We start from the raw sequence: 19,906 nt of genomic DNA, 5'->3' as shown, positions 1-19,906 counted from the left end.
ATATTTTGCTATAAACATTAAAAAAAAAATTGAACTTACAGCACCAGGTACTAAAAAACTTGAATGAATTTCATAAGCCCATTTTTTCATCTCTCTAGCAGTGCCTTGTTCAAACAGATCAGAGATAAGATAAAAAAACTAAAAAAAAAAAAAAAGAGAAAAAAAACACATCTGAATTTAGTATAGAATAAAACAATATTGTGACAACTTACATCATCACACCTTTATTTATAAATATAAAATATGACTTCATTATCAGGTATTTGTAAAGCTAAATGATAACTCAAAGTTTTTTGTCAGCTACTGCACATTCAATGTATCAAGATTTGACTGTATTTGTAAAGTAAAATTAGTTCGACTTATCGGAATTGAATTTAGAGTGGGAAAAAGAAAAAATTATTAAAATAACAGCACTATTTATAAATATTTTAACATGTCAAACTACTGGAGATGTAGAAATTTGAAAAGATAAATTATTCTAATTCAATCATATTTTAATTATTGAATCAGACTATCAAAAAATAAACTAGACGTACATACTGTACTATGTAAACAGATGCATACATCATACTCGTATAAATGAAAACACATTATAAATAAAGTGCATACAAGGTATTATTTTCTATAAGAAAATGCAGTGATTTTTGAGCTCATTTTTTTGGTCCTTATGTGAGAAAATCATTTACTTCTCGCAAGCAGAAAAATGAATCCGCTAAATAAATTGGCTAAATTCTGTAACTATATGCTATCTTTTAAATTTATCTCAATACCAGAAATTTCAACTTAAAGGAAGAGATTTTTGCGTTGAAGGGGAAATTTCAACATTAAAATACAGAAAAGTTCTGGTGTTGAGTGAAAACTTTGACTTGAACAGATATTCCAGTTATTAGAGTTTGATGTATCTCAAATTCACTGTATAATTTAAAATGTTTATACAGTGGACACTTGTTATAGAGGCTGCCACCGTCCCTTGAAAAGCAGAGAAGTTTGAAAAAAAAAAAGATTTTTAAAAAATAAGCAACTGCCATGGAAATGCATGACTAGAAAATAATAATGAGATTGTAATAAGACAACCATAAGTATTCTTTATGGACATTGTATAATATTTTATCATGTGTATATATTGTTTACAATTTTTGTTAATTGCATTTTTAATTGGGTTGCTATATTTTTGAAATATATGACATCCATATTTTTATAGGCATTTTGCCTGTTGTGGCGTTGTATTTGTATATAATAATTAAGATCCAAGGGTATCTGTTGTGTATCTTATATTAGATCTGTGTGTTGTTCTGTGTTTTATTGATTTTTCAGTTTTGAATAGCTATGTTGAATTAAAATAAACAAGAAAGTGTCATGCACAGCATGAAAATGTAAGTCGACTTGTCGGTATATTCCCCACTTATCTGAAGACATGATGTTTCATTATCAATGCCTCTTGAACTACATGTCAAGGTTAGAACTTTTTATAACCGTTCTACTCAATCAAGATTACGAGATACCCTGACCTCACGGGGAGGGGAGTAAGAGATGGGCTTTGGTTGCACATAAAATAACATAAGAGGAATAGGAAAACATTTGGGACTCATAATATCTGTTGCAATAGAATGGTCACTTTTAACAAACACTGACTGTATTTGCTATGATATCAAAAAAGTTAATCTCTTACTGATTCAAATGAATTCAAAATTCTTTCTAGTTTCCTGATGGTACTGGCTTTTCTTTTTGAACTTTTATTATCACTGCAAGAAAAATAGAACAGAATTTTAAACACCAACAAATACTTACAAGACTGGACGAGTTGCCATTTGACATGAGGTAATTCATGAAAACTGCAAGATGAGCAGGATTTCTAACCAGCTTCCAGAGGCCACTGAAGGGGCCATGATCATCAAGGTGACTCTAAATAAACGAAACATATGCATTTAAATAACTAAAGATCGTTTTTGATTTAAAAAAAAAAATTCTAAACAATAAGTAAGAGAAAATTTGTTTTGTTTTTTTAATCTCACAAGGAAAAAAAAATTTCAAACAAACTCTTACCAAAGCAATAAAGAAAAATACATACTAGTTCAGTATCAGATGAAAATTCATCATCCTCCATACATATGATGCTTGGTGTTTGACCAAGTTTGGCAATCACTGAATGAATATTGATTTCAGTCGGGTTCGTTTCTGGTGGAGTTCCATACTAAATAGTAAATAATTTTTTTTTAAATAAAAGTGATAATCACATGTGATTTGAAAAAAAAATATCTTTGAATGTTTTTTTACTGTATACTTATTTACACTATAAGTCACATAGATCAGTGGTTCTCAACCCCTGAGAAACAGCAGCCCAATTAATTCCCTTTTATAAACAGAAAGCCGGGACATATTAAAGTATGGAATGATCACATGTGAATATTCAAGCATAGCCTGTATTCAGAATGCTGAATCTTATCTTACATGCTGGTATTATTAAATAATGGTGGAAGTGAAAAAAATCTAAGGCCTTGTCTAGACTGTATGCAATATTTCTGAACTTCAAGCAGTGTTCCTGCATGTTGCTCAACAGTTCAAGTTTATCTCCGGCTTATTTCGGAACAGTTTTAATCATGCAACACAAAAGTTACGTTTCTTGCTTCCATATTCATTGATATTAAAGGACCGGAGACACCCTGCTTCACATCTCGGAGAGATATTGAAGTATTCTTGAAGGTTGGGTGTATCCAGAAATTTTATTGAAACCAAAGGAACTTTACCACCTCTGATGAAGGCAACAAAAAAATAAATTGATATAGCCATAATAGTATATCAGCAATCATCAATCTGAAATCATGCAACAGATAAATAAAATATAAACAAACTATTCCAAAAAGGGAGATCAAAATTACAAATATGATCATAAGGTGATGGCATAGAGCTGCCCATAACAATCTGGCAATCATCAATTAATTGACTTGATTGCCTATAATCTTGGTATACAATATTTTGAATTACAGTAAATCAGCTAATCATATTCATCCATGTTGTCATATTGTCCAGCTTTCACATATCAGTTCCATTGTTGCCATCGGGTTTTCAGTAGTTGTAGGTCCCTATAAATGATCATGTCAAGTTGTCACTGCCATGATGACCAATCATTTGTTGAAGATTTTTGTCTTGGTCACCAGTTGTACTCCCCCCCCCCCCCCGACTGCTGCACGCTTGAGAGGGCAAATATAGCCAAGACAGAGAGGAGCCACTGATATCCGTAAGTCATACTTTCACATTCATTGAAATGCAAGACATTCATGAACCAAGTCTGGACACTGTTCAATATTATTCTGAAACATTGTTTACAGTCTTGACAAGGCTTAAATAAGCTGAGTAAATGTATATCTCAGCTATATAATTTGCATCTATCAGTTTCATTGATGTCTATCAACACGTGGAAAAAAATTAACGTTTGCTAAACTAAATAGTTTTTTTAAATAATAATAATAATGATTCTCTCACAATATAACATAAAAGTAAAAATATTAGAAAACTACCTCCTCATGCATGCCATCATCCTCAGCACCCTCCGCTTGAATGTCTAGAATTTCAGCATATTCTGCAGGTGAATGTGGAGGAGAAGGTATTGGGCTCTCAGTTGAGCTTTCATGTGTTCCAAGAGAGGTATCCTGGGAGAAAATTACATTTTGGTTTAACTTGACATTAAGAGCTTTGATAATATAAATTAGATGAAAAATCGTGATTAATTTTGTTAGACACATTCACATGTTTTTACTGTTTTCAAATTTATTCATCACTTTTATGAGAGAGGGCGAGTTGAAATTTTTTTTTTTTGTTTAAACATACACAAAATGCTAATTTAACATTACTTCAACTTCCAACACACCAGAAACAAAATATCACATCTCTCTCATATATGTATATACTGTATACACCTAACCTTATTCAAGGATTTATTACTTTTTAAATGAATATAAGCAACTAGCGAAAAAAAAACAAAAAAACCCAGTTGACTGTTTGTAACAAATTTTATAACCCTGAAGTATATTTGGCTCCTTTCTAATTAGTTGAAATCTATTAATACAAAAATCAAAAACATTCAGCATCCTCTAGCATTAGCACTCAACACTCTGAGACAAGCAACCTCAACCCATTGCTTGCGAGCACCGCTCCCTGAAAAACCGAGAGTGCTCGATGATCGTGTCTGATTTTGTGCTCGTGAGCACTTTATCAACGTCCCAAGTAAATACATACTGTACAAATTGCATTGAAGGATTGAAATTATTCTGATTTCCCACATTTGTATGTCAAACCTGCCACAAGGGTGCTCTCCTTTCGATGATAGGTACAGACAGTGCTTGAGACTAGAAAAAGGTTGAAAACCTCTGCTCTAAGAGGTCATTAAAAAAATAAAATGAAAATAAATTCTTTTAAATTCTATCACCCTTCACTCAACCCTCAACAGAGTTTACAAGTGGTCAAGCTCTATGACCATTTTGCATTTTTCACAAAAAAGGAAAAAAGAAAACTGACAAACAAAATCCAAATATACTACATTATACAAATACTGTAAGTGCTGGCACTGCCTTTATCTTATCAACCGTCCATCATAGAGGTATGATTCTAATTCACAAAATGCTTAACAGGCATTCAAAAATTACACTGTAGCAGTTTTGAGAATGAAAATAAAATGTGTTGCAAAATAAAAATCTACATTTTTGTACGGTCCCCTCATGCTCTAACTTCCAATTAGAAAGTTGTTGCCCTGTCTCTCCTGATGCCAACCAAAAAGAAAAATATTCTATGTTTCTGAGTGTAATATTCACAGAGATTATTTGAATTCGAAAAACAGAGAAAATTTGGGAAAGAACAAAGTTAAATATTGAGTAAAAGTTTTTCCGTATTTATCACAGTTCTTTCATAAATTACCTCCGTTTCTAAATATCTCTGTGGATATTATACTTAAAAACATGAAATCTTTTTCATGGCATCAGGTGAGACAGGGCAACAACTTTGTTTTTGGATTTTTGAGCACTTGTTGACTGTATAAAAATTTAGATTTTTTTTATTTTGTGACACACTGAATTTCCACTCTCAAAACTGTTAAGGGTAACTTTTGAATGCCTGTTCAGCATTTTATAAATTGGAATCATAACTCTACGATGAACAGTTGATGAGATAAAGATCATGCTAGCGCTTACAGGACACCCTGTATGTGCATAGGCAACAGGGCATATGGCATTTTACTGGTGAACCATTGATTGTAGAGACATACTTCCAATTAGAAAAAGCCTCCAAATAACGTGTAGTACTCAACACATGGCCCTTCGGACCCCTCGAAGAGGCATCCGGTCACATGATCATCTCGTGCTTGAGCACAGAATGTATTGAGATTCTTTCACGTGACCAGAGCATGCTTGGTAGGAGAGCCAATGTGGAAAGTATAATAATACATATAAGAATATTTTGAGGCTCTACAGAAGATATGTTATTCATGTTGCAAGTGGGGTTTTTTGTATATAGTTATAACAAAAATGTTAATTTTTATAGAGACTCCTGTGCTTCAAGAACCCAGTTAGAAAGTTGTTACTCTGTCTCTCTTGATGCCAATTTCATGTTTCTAAGTGTGCATATTCACTGAGATATTCAAATTCTAAAAACAGAGGGAGTTTCGGGAAAAACAGCATTAAATGCAGGTAAAATGGTTTTCCTGTATTTAAAGCTGTTTTTTCCTGTTTTACTCTTGTGTCACTCCAGTTTTACTATTTTTGTAGAATTTAAGTATCTCAATGGATGTAGCATCTAAATGCTACATCCACTGAGATACATGGAATTTTTTCAGTTGGCATCAGGAAAGACAGGGCAACAACTTTCTAATGGGTTTCCGTGCATACGCAGACTGTATAAAAAGTTAATTTTTTTATTTCAATAACTACACAACCTCTTGCAACATGAATGCCATATCTGAGTACTACAATTTATTCAGCTACTTTTTGTAATTGGAAGTATGTGTCTAGGATCAACATTTCACCAGTAAAATGACATACCCCATGTTCCCACTTTGCATATAACAAAACTATTTATTTATGCTCTCAAAAAGGTTAAGTTTTTATGCAATTAAGTAGTGAAAAAAATTTTCATGTATGCATGTGACTTATCCTATGGATCCTGTTGATGCTGTAGATATTGGGACCATATAACAAAAATGCTCAAGTGGGGAGAAATATTTTTGCATAGGGTTTTTCCTGGTCAGACACAGAGTGAATCATTTTCCAAAACCACTATGCTACTCAACATTGAACTACAGTAATATGTATGAAAGAACATTTTTTTTAATTTGATCATTTTGTCCCCCCCCCCCCAAGTCATTTTCTGCATTTGAGGGCTAATTAGCAACTATCATATATTGTCCTTCCCTCTCTCATGCCAGAAACATGAATGTGTAAATTTTCACTTCTTGGGTTCATCAGCTGGTTGGATAAGTTATTTTACTAAGTTTTGCCAGAACCGCATGTCACTAAGCATTGTAGGAAAATGACACTCATGTATCATGGGCAGAGTATAAGCATTCAAATGCCATTTTGCAAATTTTGGAAATTTGCACATTCATGCTTCTGGCATATGTTTCTCTTTAGATAGAACGACCACTTAATACAACGTCCATTTTTGACAGAATGATGGGGTCATTACAGCAAGCGTAGTCAAAACAGAAAATTTTGCATTGTTCTGCAATGAGCCTTCGGCTAACTGAAAATATTTTGCGGTAAAATTTTCTTTACAGTGCAAAACAGTTTTTCCCGAGATTGTTCTGAAGCTGCCCTGATTGTTTTGTTACATGCGTAACAGTTTTCAGCATATTGTGCTTTGGGGACAAACATCGAATGCATATAAAAGTTACATTTAGGGGAAAAATCATACGCACCACAAAGAAGCACATTAATCTGTACATACAGAAAATCAGTATCATTTGACTAACAGTTGAATAAATTGTAAGATACAATAATTTTTGGTCTTGATAGTGGAACAGACAAAAAGAAATTTAAGCTACCACACAGAAATAAAGAATGGTGGTGATGATAATTTGCACAAGACGTTATTTTCTGTTCCTAATTAAAAAATAATAGGCTATAAGTTTCATGAGAAAACTAAATGGAAGCATGTAATGCAATAATAAACAAATGAACAAGTCAAGGTAATCAACCTAAGTCCTGTATTTTTGCCACAAATTCAAATCATCTATATTTGAAGTATTGGCAATGAAACTCCACAAACTTGTTTTCTTGTTTGCATGTTAGAAATATAAGGGGGGGGGGGATGAATACAGTGGATTTCTCTTTTCACCTCAACCTCTCCTATGTGTTCTATCTCTCTTAGTGTGAACAGCAGTATGGAAAGAATGGGGGGGGGGAACAACTTCCTTTGATAGGGTTACAATAACTTTGCGATGAGAAAAGTGATAAAGAAAACCTGGGAGTGTTTGAAGAAATTCCTAACATTTGTATTAGGATGAGATATCTCATCCCTGATCATTAAGGGGTAAAGCATAAGCACCACATACAGTAGGAGAAAATTACTTCATATACTCGTGTATAAGCAGATCCCTGCACTTTAGAACCACCAAATGGTGTGAGAAATGGTTTTTCTCTTCAAAAACTGACTTATATAAGTTGACCCCCCCCCCCCAACCCTTATTTAAGGAACAAATTTTTGAACAAAAAACTTATTTATACCTGAGTTTTCAGGGTGATTACTTAATTCTCCTTGCTACATTTTGCTAGCAAACCATTGATCCTAGAGGCACACTTCAGATTACAAAAATTATCCAAATAAGGTGTAGTACTCAGATACGTAATTCATGTTGCAAGGGATAGTATAGTTATTAAAATTAAAAAAAACTTTTTATAAGTCCCTGTGTGCCCAGAAACCTAATTAGAAAGGTGTTGCCCTGTCTCTTTTAAGAGCAATAAAAAAACTTCCACGTTTTGAAGTGCAATATTTGCAGAAATATTTGAATTCAGAAATTGTGGAGGAAAGTTTAAAGAAAAAAGCATAAACTAACAAACAACACTCTTTTATGCTTTTCTCTCTGAACTTTCTTCTGTTTTTAAATCCAAATATCACAGCAAATATTGCACTTAGAAACATGTAATTTTTTTTTGTTGGAATCAGGAGAAACAGTGCAACAACTTTCTAATTGGGTTCTTGAGGACAGGGTTTTATTTTATTTTAGTAACGCTATACAACCACTTAAAAAAATGGAAGCAGTATCTGAATCCTATACATTATTTGGATAACTTTTCTAATTGTAAGTATGGCTCTATGATCAACGGTTCATCAGTAAAATGTGGCAAGGGGTAATCACCCTGCATACAGTACTTGTACACCTATAAAGCTGCCAATATTGCTCATTCAAGCATTTATTCTTTTACCATGCAAATAATTTGGTAGTACGAGACATACCCATACATGCAACATAAAACTCCTGCCCTTTTTTTCCAAAATTACAAATCTTTATCTCATCAATAAATGATTCAGCTGCTTATTTAGCCTATCATCTATGAATAATAGAAGTAGTTTAATTGTTAGACACTTAAAAACTAGATAGTGCCAGCTACAAGAATGAGGTGTTTACTTGAGACTTCCCGAGAGAACTGAGACACAGTCAGGCTCTATCACACAAGGTGATTTCAGCACATCGTTCTATGGGAACTCAGATGCTTTTGGAGATTTATTGAAATATGAAAATGGCATTGCTCGCCATCACTGGCACAAATACAAGTTTTTATACATGAGCAAGTGCAATAATTAGCAACTACCACTACCATCCAGCAAGAGACAGAGCGAGAAGAAAAAATTTTCACCAGTTGAGAAACTTGCTTCAGCAAGTCTATGCATCTTAATCACTGTCTCATAATTTTTCAAACTGCAAATTTAGATCTCCATACATTATATATTATAATAAATCAAAAAAAAAAAAAAAATTCATACATATTCAGTGCTTATTTGTAGCACAAATAGTGAAGTTTCACTCACTCTGGGAGTAGGGGGATGGTGATGAAAGCTCTTGTTTTCGACATTAGGCACTGTATCAGACACTGGTGATTTGCGAAACAATTGAGACACTTCACTGTGGGAACGAAACAAATCAGAGGCTGTCTTTGAATTTTTTTGGTGCCTTACACTTTCTGCATGTTTCATCAAATGATCTGGGCTAGAGCTTTGTCGAGTGTGTGTGGCACCAACTTGAGGCTGAAAAAATGCACATAGATTGCAGAAGCACAAGAACAAAACACATGAATAGCAAAGGGTGAGAGGAAACATACTCAAGAGGAAAATAATGCGGAAAAGCTTATACACATGGAAATGCATGAGATTTACGGATCCTTCAGCTGCGAAGCTTCAACAAAGGTACAAAAAGCTACACTGCTTGGGTTTTTTTACCCACATAAATAATAATAGTTTTCCTTCCCATAATATATATTCCCTGTTAGTGGACAATTCCCATTAAGGGACACTTTTTGAATCTAACAGAATAGGGTTTTATATGTTTGATGTATCTCACTATCCATCAGCAGATACTTCTTGTTAACAGACAGAATTAAGGATCTCATGGTGTCCGTTATCACAAGGTTCCATTGTATGAAGTTACCAAAGAACGCAGAATGAATTTCTATGTATGTTTCTTTGTCTATGTATTTCCCACTCTTGAGCCAATGGTTGCTTTGTGCCAAACATCATGAAACCATCAATTCTGAGGTCAGATGGCAAAATGTCACAAGTCACTTTTCCCAAAAAACTGAGTTGTTTGCATTCTGGTGTCTTGTTCATCAAAATTTTGGAAGGTGAAAAAATTTTGTCTATCTCTTTCGATTTATGAGGAACCAATGGAGGTTAATTACTATAATTCAAAAAGCACATTATCACATTTTCGCAAAATATTGTTTAAAAATTTGCCCTTGTGAAATTTTGAAAAAGTGACTTATTACATTTTGACATCTGAGTTATTTGACATATGAATTAGTGTTTGAGGAGGTTAAAGAAAAATATTGGGAGATCACATAATTCAACTGGGTTCAACAGATTCAAACAAGTTAAAATATTGTACTTCCATTGTTTCAAATGTGATACTTACCAATTTGACCTTTACTTGGCTGAATTCCGCCAAGGTCTGTATAGTGCTAGTATGTAAAAACCAGTTTGGTTATGAATGGTGATACAGATGATTGATAGTTGACAACATTAGATTAATGAAGCGAGTAGTTATTTAGAGTTGTTACAAAAATAGATTTACAAATAAAATGTAGCGATTGGACAATGATTTTGATAAGTTAGAAAGTGTTCTGATCCGATCATTCTTAATCCCAACATATTCACAAAGTTGTAACTGGATGTTTTGTTACTTCAGTTAATTTTGGACATTAAAAGTTGAAGAAGTCACTGAGCAGCTCTTTTTTCAGAAATGAAATATTCAAGTCCTCATAGACCAAATTAATTAGAAGACAGCAATACCTTGGCTAACAAAGATGATCTGTTCTGGAATCACTTTCATTAGCCAAAATCTTCCATAATAGCTGAAATGTGATTTTCCTTAGGTTTCTATGTAAAACCATTTAATTCGTTCCAGATAGGGCCCAAAATTTAAAGATAAGTTTTTTTAAACCTCAAGCAGCACTATAAATTGAAAAAAAGGACAGTTCTAAGAATGGATAAATGAGACAGAATTCTTAAGATCTTTCTATTTTACACTATATGCATAACCAACACCAGCTTCAGTCTACTGAAGTTGATGTTGACAGAACCCAGTCGAATTCATAGGTCATCCATCCATTTGTGATTTAATCAGCTCATTCCTGTGTCTGATACGCGCAGATGGAAATGATAAGCTTCAAGAATGGAGAGACTGTTAAATTTGATGCTGAAGGCCTTTACTGAAAGGTGCTCTGAAAACATAGGCTCCCCCCCCCCTTTTTTTTTCTCAATTAGCTGGATTTTTCATTTTCCGTGAAATGGTTCAAATCTTCCAGAAAGAGAAGTGAGCATATATCTGGAGAAGAAAAATTTCGAAGTTGACATCAGTTAATCAGGCGACCATAATTCTGATGATGATTGCACTAAAATTCAGCTAACGATGTGGCTGTTTTATGTTAGCACATGCATTTATATCAACAAAAAATGTATGCAAGCCAAATCTGCATTCATTGGTGAGGTAAAAAATCATGAAGAAATGTTTCATTAGCTGAAAAATTTGTACGCCAAGGCATCATTGTATATTATAATCAAAATACTAAGGAACGTATACAATTTAAAAAAACAACTTACCCAGGTTGTTGTTCTGCAAGTCATTTGTTTCTCGATACTTTCCAGGGAAGCAGAAAGAGAGGGTTTGGTAAAGCTGTCTGGACTCATACTGTTCCTGTGACTCGGAACACTGGGAGGGCTGTTGAGGTCTGTAGTCTGTTGTGCTTTGGCATTGGCAATGAGGTGATCTGGCTTTGGCGGCAGAGACGGTGCAGATACTTGATGCGTCAGAGAACGAGCCAAATGAGTTGATGGCGTCATCGAATGCCTGTTCTCCTTCTCTGAATGATAATGGCGATGCAGATGAGGTGCTGGTGGAGACTTGGGTGACTTTGGAATCTGAAATAACAGAATGTAACTGTATATAAGAAAATTTAAAGTCTTGTAAATAAAAAGTAATGTTTCACAGTAATATTACTTGAGCTGGAAAAAAAGAATTGTCACTGTAAATGATGGTGTTTTGCCTTCGAGAAGAGATCCTCCAAATGAAAAAAAACACTTTCTTAACAATTTGGAATTCTTTTATGAATCTTCAAATACAAATACAACACCACAACAGGCAAAATGCCCAGCGAGGTGGCTGAGAAAAAGATGCCCATAACAAATATGGATGTCATATATTTCAAAAATAAAGCAACCCAATTAAAAATGCAATTAGAAACATTATAAACAATATATACACATGATAAAATATTATACAATGTCCATAAAGAATACTTATGGTTGCCTTATTCTAAGTATGAATAGCTTCTCGATTTACCCCAACATGTTTATCATACTTCTTTTTAAACGTGTCAATGGTGTTACAATTTACTACCTCCAGGGGTAAGCTATTCCATTTATTAACAACCCTATTAAAGAAAAATTCTCTCTCTCTGCGACACCATAATCTTGCATTGCCCTTACCAATCGATACTGGTGTCCCCTTGTAAAAGCAGTCGATTGGCGGTGTACTAAAAGTTCATGGTCCATCCTATACATCCCATTGAAAATTTTGAACAATTCGATCATATCTCCACAACATCTGCGTTCATCCAATGTAAACATATTCAAAAAATGAAGTCTCTCTTCATAACTCAAGCCCCGTGTTCCAATAAGGACACATGTAGCTCTTCTCTGCACCCCTTCAACCAAGTCTATGTCCCTCTGTAGGTATGGTCTCCAAAACCTTACAGCATACTCCAGTCCAGGACAAACTAAACCTCGAAAAAAAGCGGAAGAATGACTTTTAAGAGAACACGAAGAGACCTTCTTGAAAATGAGACCAAGCATTCTATTCAATTTTTTGACCACCGCTAAAAGGTTTAGGTTTTCTTAGGTTTTCTGAACAATGTTCAGAAAACCTAAGCCGCTCGTTAATGAGAATTCCCAAATCGGTGACCCTAGTTGCATTCGGGATAGTGACCCATTCAACTCGTAAGAGAACCGTGGGTTGCTCGAATCAAAATGAGCTACCATGCACTTATCAACGCTAAACGTCATGCTCCATTCATTTGCCCATGCTGCAATCCTGTTTAAGTTGGTCTGGAGCAACTCCCTATCTCTTTGATTCCCGATTACCCCCATTAGCTTCACATCATCTGCGAATTTGCTAGTTATCCCATCGATACCCTGATTGAGTTTATTGATAAAAAGTAAAAAAAGTATGGGGCCAAGGACACTTTTTTGAGGAACTCCACTTGTGACGCCTGTCCATAATTATTTCCAAAATTTTCGAGAGGGAGCTCGTCAAACTCACTGGACGATAATTGGACACAGCTTCTCTACTACCCTTCTCAAATATCGGAACAACATTAGCAAGTTTCCAATCCCTTGGGACGATACCCTCAGCAACACTACTCCAGTATATCTGCGCCGACTGGCCCTAACAATTCATTAGCACATTCCCTGAGGACCCTGGGATATATATCATCTGGTCCTGGTGCTTTGCTCGCACATATTTTTTTTAGAAGATTTAGGATCTCCACATCTTCCACTTGAATATCGTTGAGGATTTTATTTCCCCATGCAACACCCGTATATTGAATATCATTATCTCTGTTAAAAACCGACGTGAAAAAGTCATTGAAAGCGCTACACATGTCAACATTGCTCTCTAACCTAGACCCTCCTACCAAGAGGGAGCCAACTGTCCCCTTACATCCATTATTGATGTATCGAAAAAATGATTTTGGATCAGAGCCAATGTTATCTGCCAACCTAGATTCAACTTCCTTTTTACTATCCCTTATCGCTTTCTTCAACACTCTTCTTTTATCAGTAAACAATGATAGGTCACCTTGTCCACTTTTATACTCCCTGAATGCTCTTTTCTTTTCAAGATAGAGGTTACGCATGCTATCCGTGAACCATAGAGGGTGCGATGTACAAACACGCCTTTTTCGAACAAAGGGTATGACGTCGTGCAAAACAGAGGACAATTTCGTACTAAATTCCCCCCATTGACTTACTACCCCTACTGATTCCAACCAGTCTTTGAAAACTTTCGCTAACCTTCCTCTCAGAACATCAAAGTTAGTTCTTCGAAAACGAGGAACCAGTCTTTTGTTATCAACCTTACCCAAGGAAAAGTTACAGTGAAATCTGACGATACAATGATCACTGGAAGAAAACTCTTCCCCTACCGAAACATGTTCAACAAGATCCTCAGAACTAGTGAGAACTAAATCCAAAATAGTAGTACCCCTAGTGGCTTCTGATACATGCTGATACAAAAAATATTTGAGTACCAACTTAAGAAACTCTCTTTCATACTTATCTCTAGATGAAAGGTTCTCCCATTGAATACCTGGGTAATTGAAATCCCCTAGTATGAGAACCCTCTCACGCTTACACATGTAGGAAATTTCATCATGCCATTTGGCGATGTAGTTTGGATCCCTATTCAGTGGATTGTAACAAGCCCCAACAATTTGATTGATTTGACCCAGATTTACCTTAAAATTAAATGTACACTTCGAGATAAAATAACTTATGTTTCAAATGTGACATCAAAGTAACTTTCATTTTTGAAGAGAAAAGGTAGTTTTTTGTAGCTGTAGTTTACAGAACTGTTGAAACTTTCTGGATTTTGATAGTGATTAGGTCGTTTTTTTATAGCAAACATTTCATACACTCTATGGCTGACATTACTCCATAAACCATATGTGCTGTTGCTGAGCATAGATTTCTCAAAGACCATGAAATCCAGTTCCATGACACAAATGCCCTCATTCAAATTACATAGCTACACTAATCTCAACCGTGAAGCAATAAACCAAAAAAGCAATAGGAAGAAAGAAGGATTACACTTACATGGCCCCCAGTCTCTCTTACAGAAAAGAAGGATCAAGACAATAACAAAATGAATAACCTTGAATCCCGATCCCTCATGTGAATTGAAAGCCTCTGAGCCCTGTCCAACCAATCGAGAGTTTTTCAATGTCACTTGTCCTGAATTCTGCCATATCTCCAGCTAAAGCACTTGTAATTCTTCTGGGAAGGTTGCATTGTTACCTACACTGAGGATGCCCATTGCAATAGAGGATAAAATGTTTTATATAAAAATTATTTGATCATGATATAACCCAGAAATTTCAATTTTAGTTCAAAAAAATCAGGGCTGTAACTAGAACTTTTATGAGGGAGGGCAAACATGATTTTGCTGCCCCTACCACTGCAAAATTCGATGATTTTATAACAGTACTTTAGTTCATTCTTAAAATTAGTCACCCCCCCCCCCTAAAGTTTACAGCCCGAGACAGTTGCCCCCTCCCCACCACCACCAGTTCCCGACCCTGTCCGCAATTACTGCTTTATCACACACTGGATACATCAAGAAACACCATAAGTAGGATACTAAGAAATCTACTAAAACTTGTACATTGATTGACACTCTATACTTTGCCTGTATTATCTGCATGGAGCAACCTGAATTTTTTAGCACATTGTAACATATCATATGCTTATCTTGATCAACTATATGATGAACTATAGTTAGCTACAGCTTTCACCTATAGAGTATTTTACAGAAAGGGATGAATGAACAAATATAATTGATGCTTGTTATAATGGCCATGCATTAGAGTGACTCTACCATTACAACGACTGGTATTATATGACCTTAATGTTTTGATAAATATCCCATATATTTTCTTTTTTGATACAATGACCACTCAATAAAACATGTTTTTGACAAAACCCTGTGAGGATTTTTTTTTAAAGAGTGTCGACAGTATAACAATCATTACACTCACAATATGATCAGGTGATACACCAGTAAGATTCACCAATTGTTCTTCCAGAGTCTTCACCCTTTTCACAGCACCATTTAACTCAGAATGTATCTTTTCTGAAGGAGACTTTAAATATTCAAGTTTCAAATTCTGTTTAAAAAAAAATTAGTTAAGTATTTCATTATTTATACATGTTTAGACTGAAATTTAAGAATGGATACAGAAAAACATATGGAGATGGAAATAAAAACACATTTTTTTTATTTCATAGTAAATTTTGTTGAAATCATCTCAAGTGTATAGGAAGAAAAATTTAATCAATGATTAAAAACATAATTTAGTCACGTCGTGACCAGATGATTGGCACACATCCTTAGGTATCATAACTCTATACTGTGATGCCAAAAGCACCCTGAGATGACTACTACTACTAAACCCATACATGCACCTCGTCCATATTCCTCTGCGGAACATCTAACGAATTGGTACATGTTGGAATGCACGTGTCCGTGTTGTGAACCTAATATGAAGCTTGTTTCGGTGTAATGCTTGTTATAGTGCTGCCATCCGCCTCCCATTTTTTGAACTATGAGTGAAGTGTAATGATTGAAGATTTTGCTGTTGTAGGCCTGTTGCCCTCTATACCCTGAGATGACTGGTTAAACCGGAGAAGCGTTTTTTTACATGATATTTGATGGTTGACAAATGATTAATAAATGCATCCTTCACATACTGAATGATTGACATACCTCTAAGTATGTAACTTCTTTCTCTAGCATTTTACGTATTGTCATTATTCTTGAATTTGTCAACTGCTGCTGTTTTTCAGGCTGTTCAATAAAAAAAATATTCATGTTATTTAAATAAAATACTGACCAGTCTCAGGATGGGTAGGAATTTATAAACAATTAAAATAACAGTCAGCCTCCATATTCGCAGTTTGTTTTCCTTTATTGGAATTTTTTTTTACAACACTCAGCAATCATCATTCCCGTGTTTTGTTTACAAATTTTGAGTTGTGTGTGTTTAGCATGGCTCATTCTTCTAGTGCTACTGATAATGCCTTAAAAGAAAAAAAAGTGAAAACTTGACAAGAAAAATGGATGTATTGACTATGTTCCGCAAAAGCAAGTCGTGCTGTTGTCTTCCATTACAGAATCAACAAATATACGGTGAGACATATCAAGAAAAAGGAATCTAAAATTCGTTCGGCCGTGGCTGTACCTGTGGCAGTGAGAACTTTTGCATCGCCTATGGGATCCATGTGTTTCTCGTACAGAAAATTTTGTTTTTTGTGGGTACAAGACTGCTACAAAAAGGTATTCCAATTGATTGTAATATTATAACAGAAAAGGCGAAAAATTTTACTCTTCTGTAAGGAAAGGGCTGGTGAAACTCCTATTTCATCAGAATTTTATGCAAGTAAAGTTGTTGCATAGGTTTAAGAAACGCAATGCAAAAATCACTGGCAATCAAGCCTCTGCCGACCAGAAGGCAGCTAGAAAATTTCTAAATACTTTGCAGAAAATTATTGAAAAGAAGGATAATGCACCTCAGCAGGTGTTTAACGCTGACGAAACTGCACTATTTTGGAAGAAAATATCACAATTGTACATATATACATACATTAAGTACATATGCTTTGCCACCCCCCCCCCCCCACAGAAAAAGTTGAAATGATGGCCCTGCTGGTTTTAAGGCAGGTAGAGGGAGACTTACTATGTTGTTTTGCGCAAATGCATATGGGTACATGATAAAGCCCACCGTCATTTTCAAATCTGTGAATTTGTGAGTATTGAAGGGAAGGATAAACCAATGCTCCCAGTATTTTGGATGAACAATAAAAAGGCTTAAACTACAAAAAGATTTTTCCTGGATTAGTTTAAACAGTGTTTCGTTTCGGAAGTCAGGTGGTACCTGAGAGTGAATACCTTCCATTCAAAGTTCTTTGATACTGGATTGACTGAGAAGGAATTATTGCAGCTGACTGATCCTGAAACTGCAGCGGTACCAGATGAAGATCAAGATAAAGTAGTAGAAGACAAGTTCACCACAAGTAACATAGCGGAAGAACTTCGCAAGTTCAAATCAGCAATATATTATTTTCATGACATAGATCCCTCAATGGTACGTTCTTCACATGTACAAAAATTAGTAGAGGAAGCCTTGTCAACATACTTAATGATATGAAGAAGAAACAACAAACAGAAATCACAATGTTCTTTTGGAAAACATTGCTGCACCCTCTTTTTACATTCCCTTCTACCTCTGCATCACCCTGCTCCTTCTTGGTATGTTCAATAAACGAGATATACAAAAAAAAAAAAACCAGATGGTTTAGGTTATTGGAGGATTTCCCATATTCGCAGTCACCCTGTAACCTAACCCCCCACGAATACGGAGGGCCAACTGTATTCACAAACTGAAATTCAACAATCATTACTGTAATAAAAAACAAATAAAAAAATACCAATGATGAAAAAGATGTCATTAATATACAATTAAAAAATTGCTCACATCCACAGGTTGTGGTCCAGTGATCCTTTCAGATGGAGATGACAATTTTCCAGCAGCCGAATGTGAGCTTGCATTGCTGCCAGATATGTTGAGTGGTTGAAGAGTACAAGATTGGGTTCGGCCATGGCCTGGGGGTTTCCCTAACAACGTCAGTGCAACATAGGATCCAGCTAAAAAAATAATAAAAAAATATAAGAACTCTATTAACCTTATAAACATACAGGATAGGGTATTTGTGAAGAAAATTTTGAATGTATTCTAAGACTTAATATAAGCATCCCTTGATACTTTTAATCATGACAACTGAAAAGACATAATATAGAATCAACAAGCTCGACAGCTATCTACCATAAAGCACACCAATCCATTTAAAAATATGAATACAAATGTGTGAGATCAGATATTTATAAATTAAAAACTTTCATGAAATGTATGTACCTAAATGTGTTTGAAAGGTGAAAGAAAAATGGCATAAATGTATAAGCTATTTTAATACTTTGAAAATGAATGACATAAATCAAGGGGTTTTGAAACACTGAGAAGGCATACCCTAAGACAGTGATGGGGAAACTTTTTTTAGGAATGGGCCAAAAAAGCAGAAAGAAAAAAACTTTAGCAGGCTGGATATATTTGGACATGTTTCTGTTTTCAATATTTCTACGATTTATAATATTTATGCTTAGAAATGAAATGGCAGGAGGACGTGTTTCATACCTTGAAGACTGCCACGGTTTCAATGCAAATAAACGGTTTAGGCCTATCCTTTGCAACAATGAAAAAATAAATAAGTATATTTTAATAACTTAATGCAGGGGTGTTACACTCAATTTATGCCCTTTGCCCTGCCAAATTACCTCATTCTCAAGGGGGCCACAGTTTATTAAAATTAGTAGCCAAAAAATGTTAATTAATAATTTGTTAAACAGTAAAATTAAAATTTGTTAATTGGTAATTAAAAATTAAATATAAACATTTAAAGAACTGTCTATATTTAAAACTTTCTACCTTTCTTCCTTTGAAAGACTGTTCCATTGAAATCGAAGGAAGTTAGAGAAGAATTATATGAATAAACGATAAAATTAATTCCTCCTACTTACTAACCACAATTTTTATCGATCACCTGTTGACACATAGAAAAACAATTCAGAATATTCTCTTCTGAATGTCATTTGAGCAAATATAATTTACATATAATACTTGCCAATGTATAAAAAATATGTATTATTAGCTGATCTTGCCCTTGAAATTTGATATCAAAGTCATCAAAATGTTCTATATCAAATTCAATCAAGAATGCTAGATATTGAGCTCATGTCTTATGTTTACAAAATCAAGCATTGTTATTAAATGAAACATCAGTTTCTAGGAACAGTTATAGCTTGTTTAAAAGTAGAAACAAAAATGTTTTTTAAAACTTTAAGACAAGACAATCAACATATTTCTTTCTAATGGGAGTAGCCAATCAAATTCACTCTCCAGGGTTTTAAGAGATTGTGATAACAAGCGCTACTTGAGGTCTCTGGATCAGATGAAGTTCCAAGTGTTCATCACAGGACTGAAAGTGCTGCTGCAAAATTTATACTTTTGCCAGCCTTGTTGGCACCACTCTTTCTCACTGCTACGAATTTCTTCACAGGAAGTTGATATTTTTCCTTAATGCATAATTTTATACAATTCACCACATCTAAAATACCTCCCCTTTCCTAACTTTTGAGGTTTGATGAATAGAAAAAATTCCTAGAACTTCTTCAGTGATGTTAAAATTGCCACACGAGTCATTTAAGCCACTTCTTGAACACCAAAAATTCTATTGAGAGCAACTGAGAAACAATGTACATTTAAGGATATTACTTCCAACTGATTACATAAATTATTAACTACTGTTGTTATTCTTTTAA

General features: G+C 34.6%; 1 protein-coding gene across 1 annotated transcript in view; it reads right to left on the bottom strand.

Moving 5' to 3' along the window:
- Positions 1–19,906, bottom strand: part of RhoGEF2 (Rho guanine nucleotide exchange factor 2) — a 118,275-nt gene that overhangs the window by 82,783 nt on the left and 15,586 nt on the right. Inside the window, exons 6-14 of the mRNA XM_089234273.1 lie at positions 18,009–18,178; positions 16,241–16,321; positions 15,513–15,641; positions 11,299–11,616; positions 9,013–9,228; positions 3,516–3,647; positions 2,069–2,191; positions 1,789–1,902; positions 40–138 (exon numbers count right to left, since the gene is read on the bottom strand). Of these exons, the coding sequence (XP_089090399.1) occupies positions 40–138; positions 1,789–1,902; positions 2,069–2,191; positions 3,516–3,647; positions 9,013–9,228; positions 11,299–11,616; positions 15,513–15,641; positions 16,241–16,321; positions 18,009–18,178 (1,382 nt within the window). The remainder of the gene's footprint in view (positions 1–39; positions 139–1,788; positions 1,903–2,068; positions 2,192–3,515; positions 3,648–9,012; positions 9,229–11,298; positions 11,617–15,512; positions 15,642–16,240; positions 16,322–18,008; positions 18,179–19,906) is intronic.

Source organism: Pholcus phalangioides, unplaced genomic scaffold, assembly GCF_987345545.1.
Source record: "Pholcus phalangioides strain wild (caught in Gottingen) unplaced genomic scaffold, Ppha-v1.0 ptg000008l_1, whole genome shotgun sequence".
NCBI classification, from domain to species: Eukaryota; Metazoa; Arthropoda; class Arachnida; order Araneae; family Pholcidae; genus Pholcus; species Pholcus phalangioides.
Note: the sequence above shows the minus strand (reverse complement) of the source record. Positions and strands in the feature narration are given on the sequence as shown.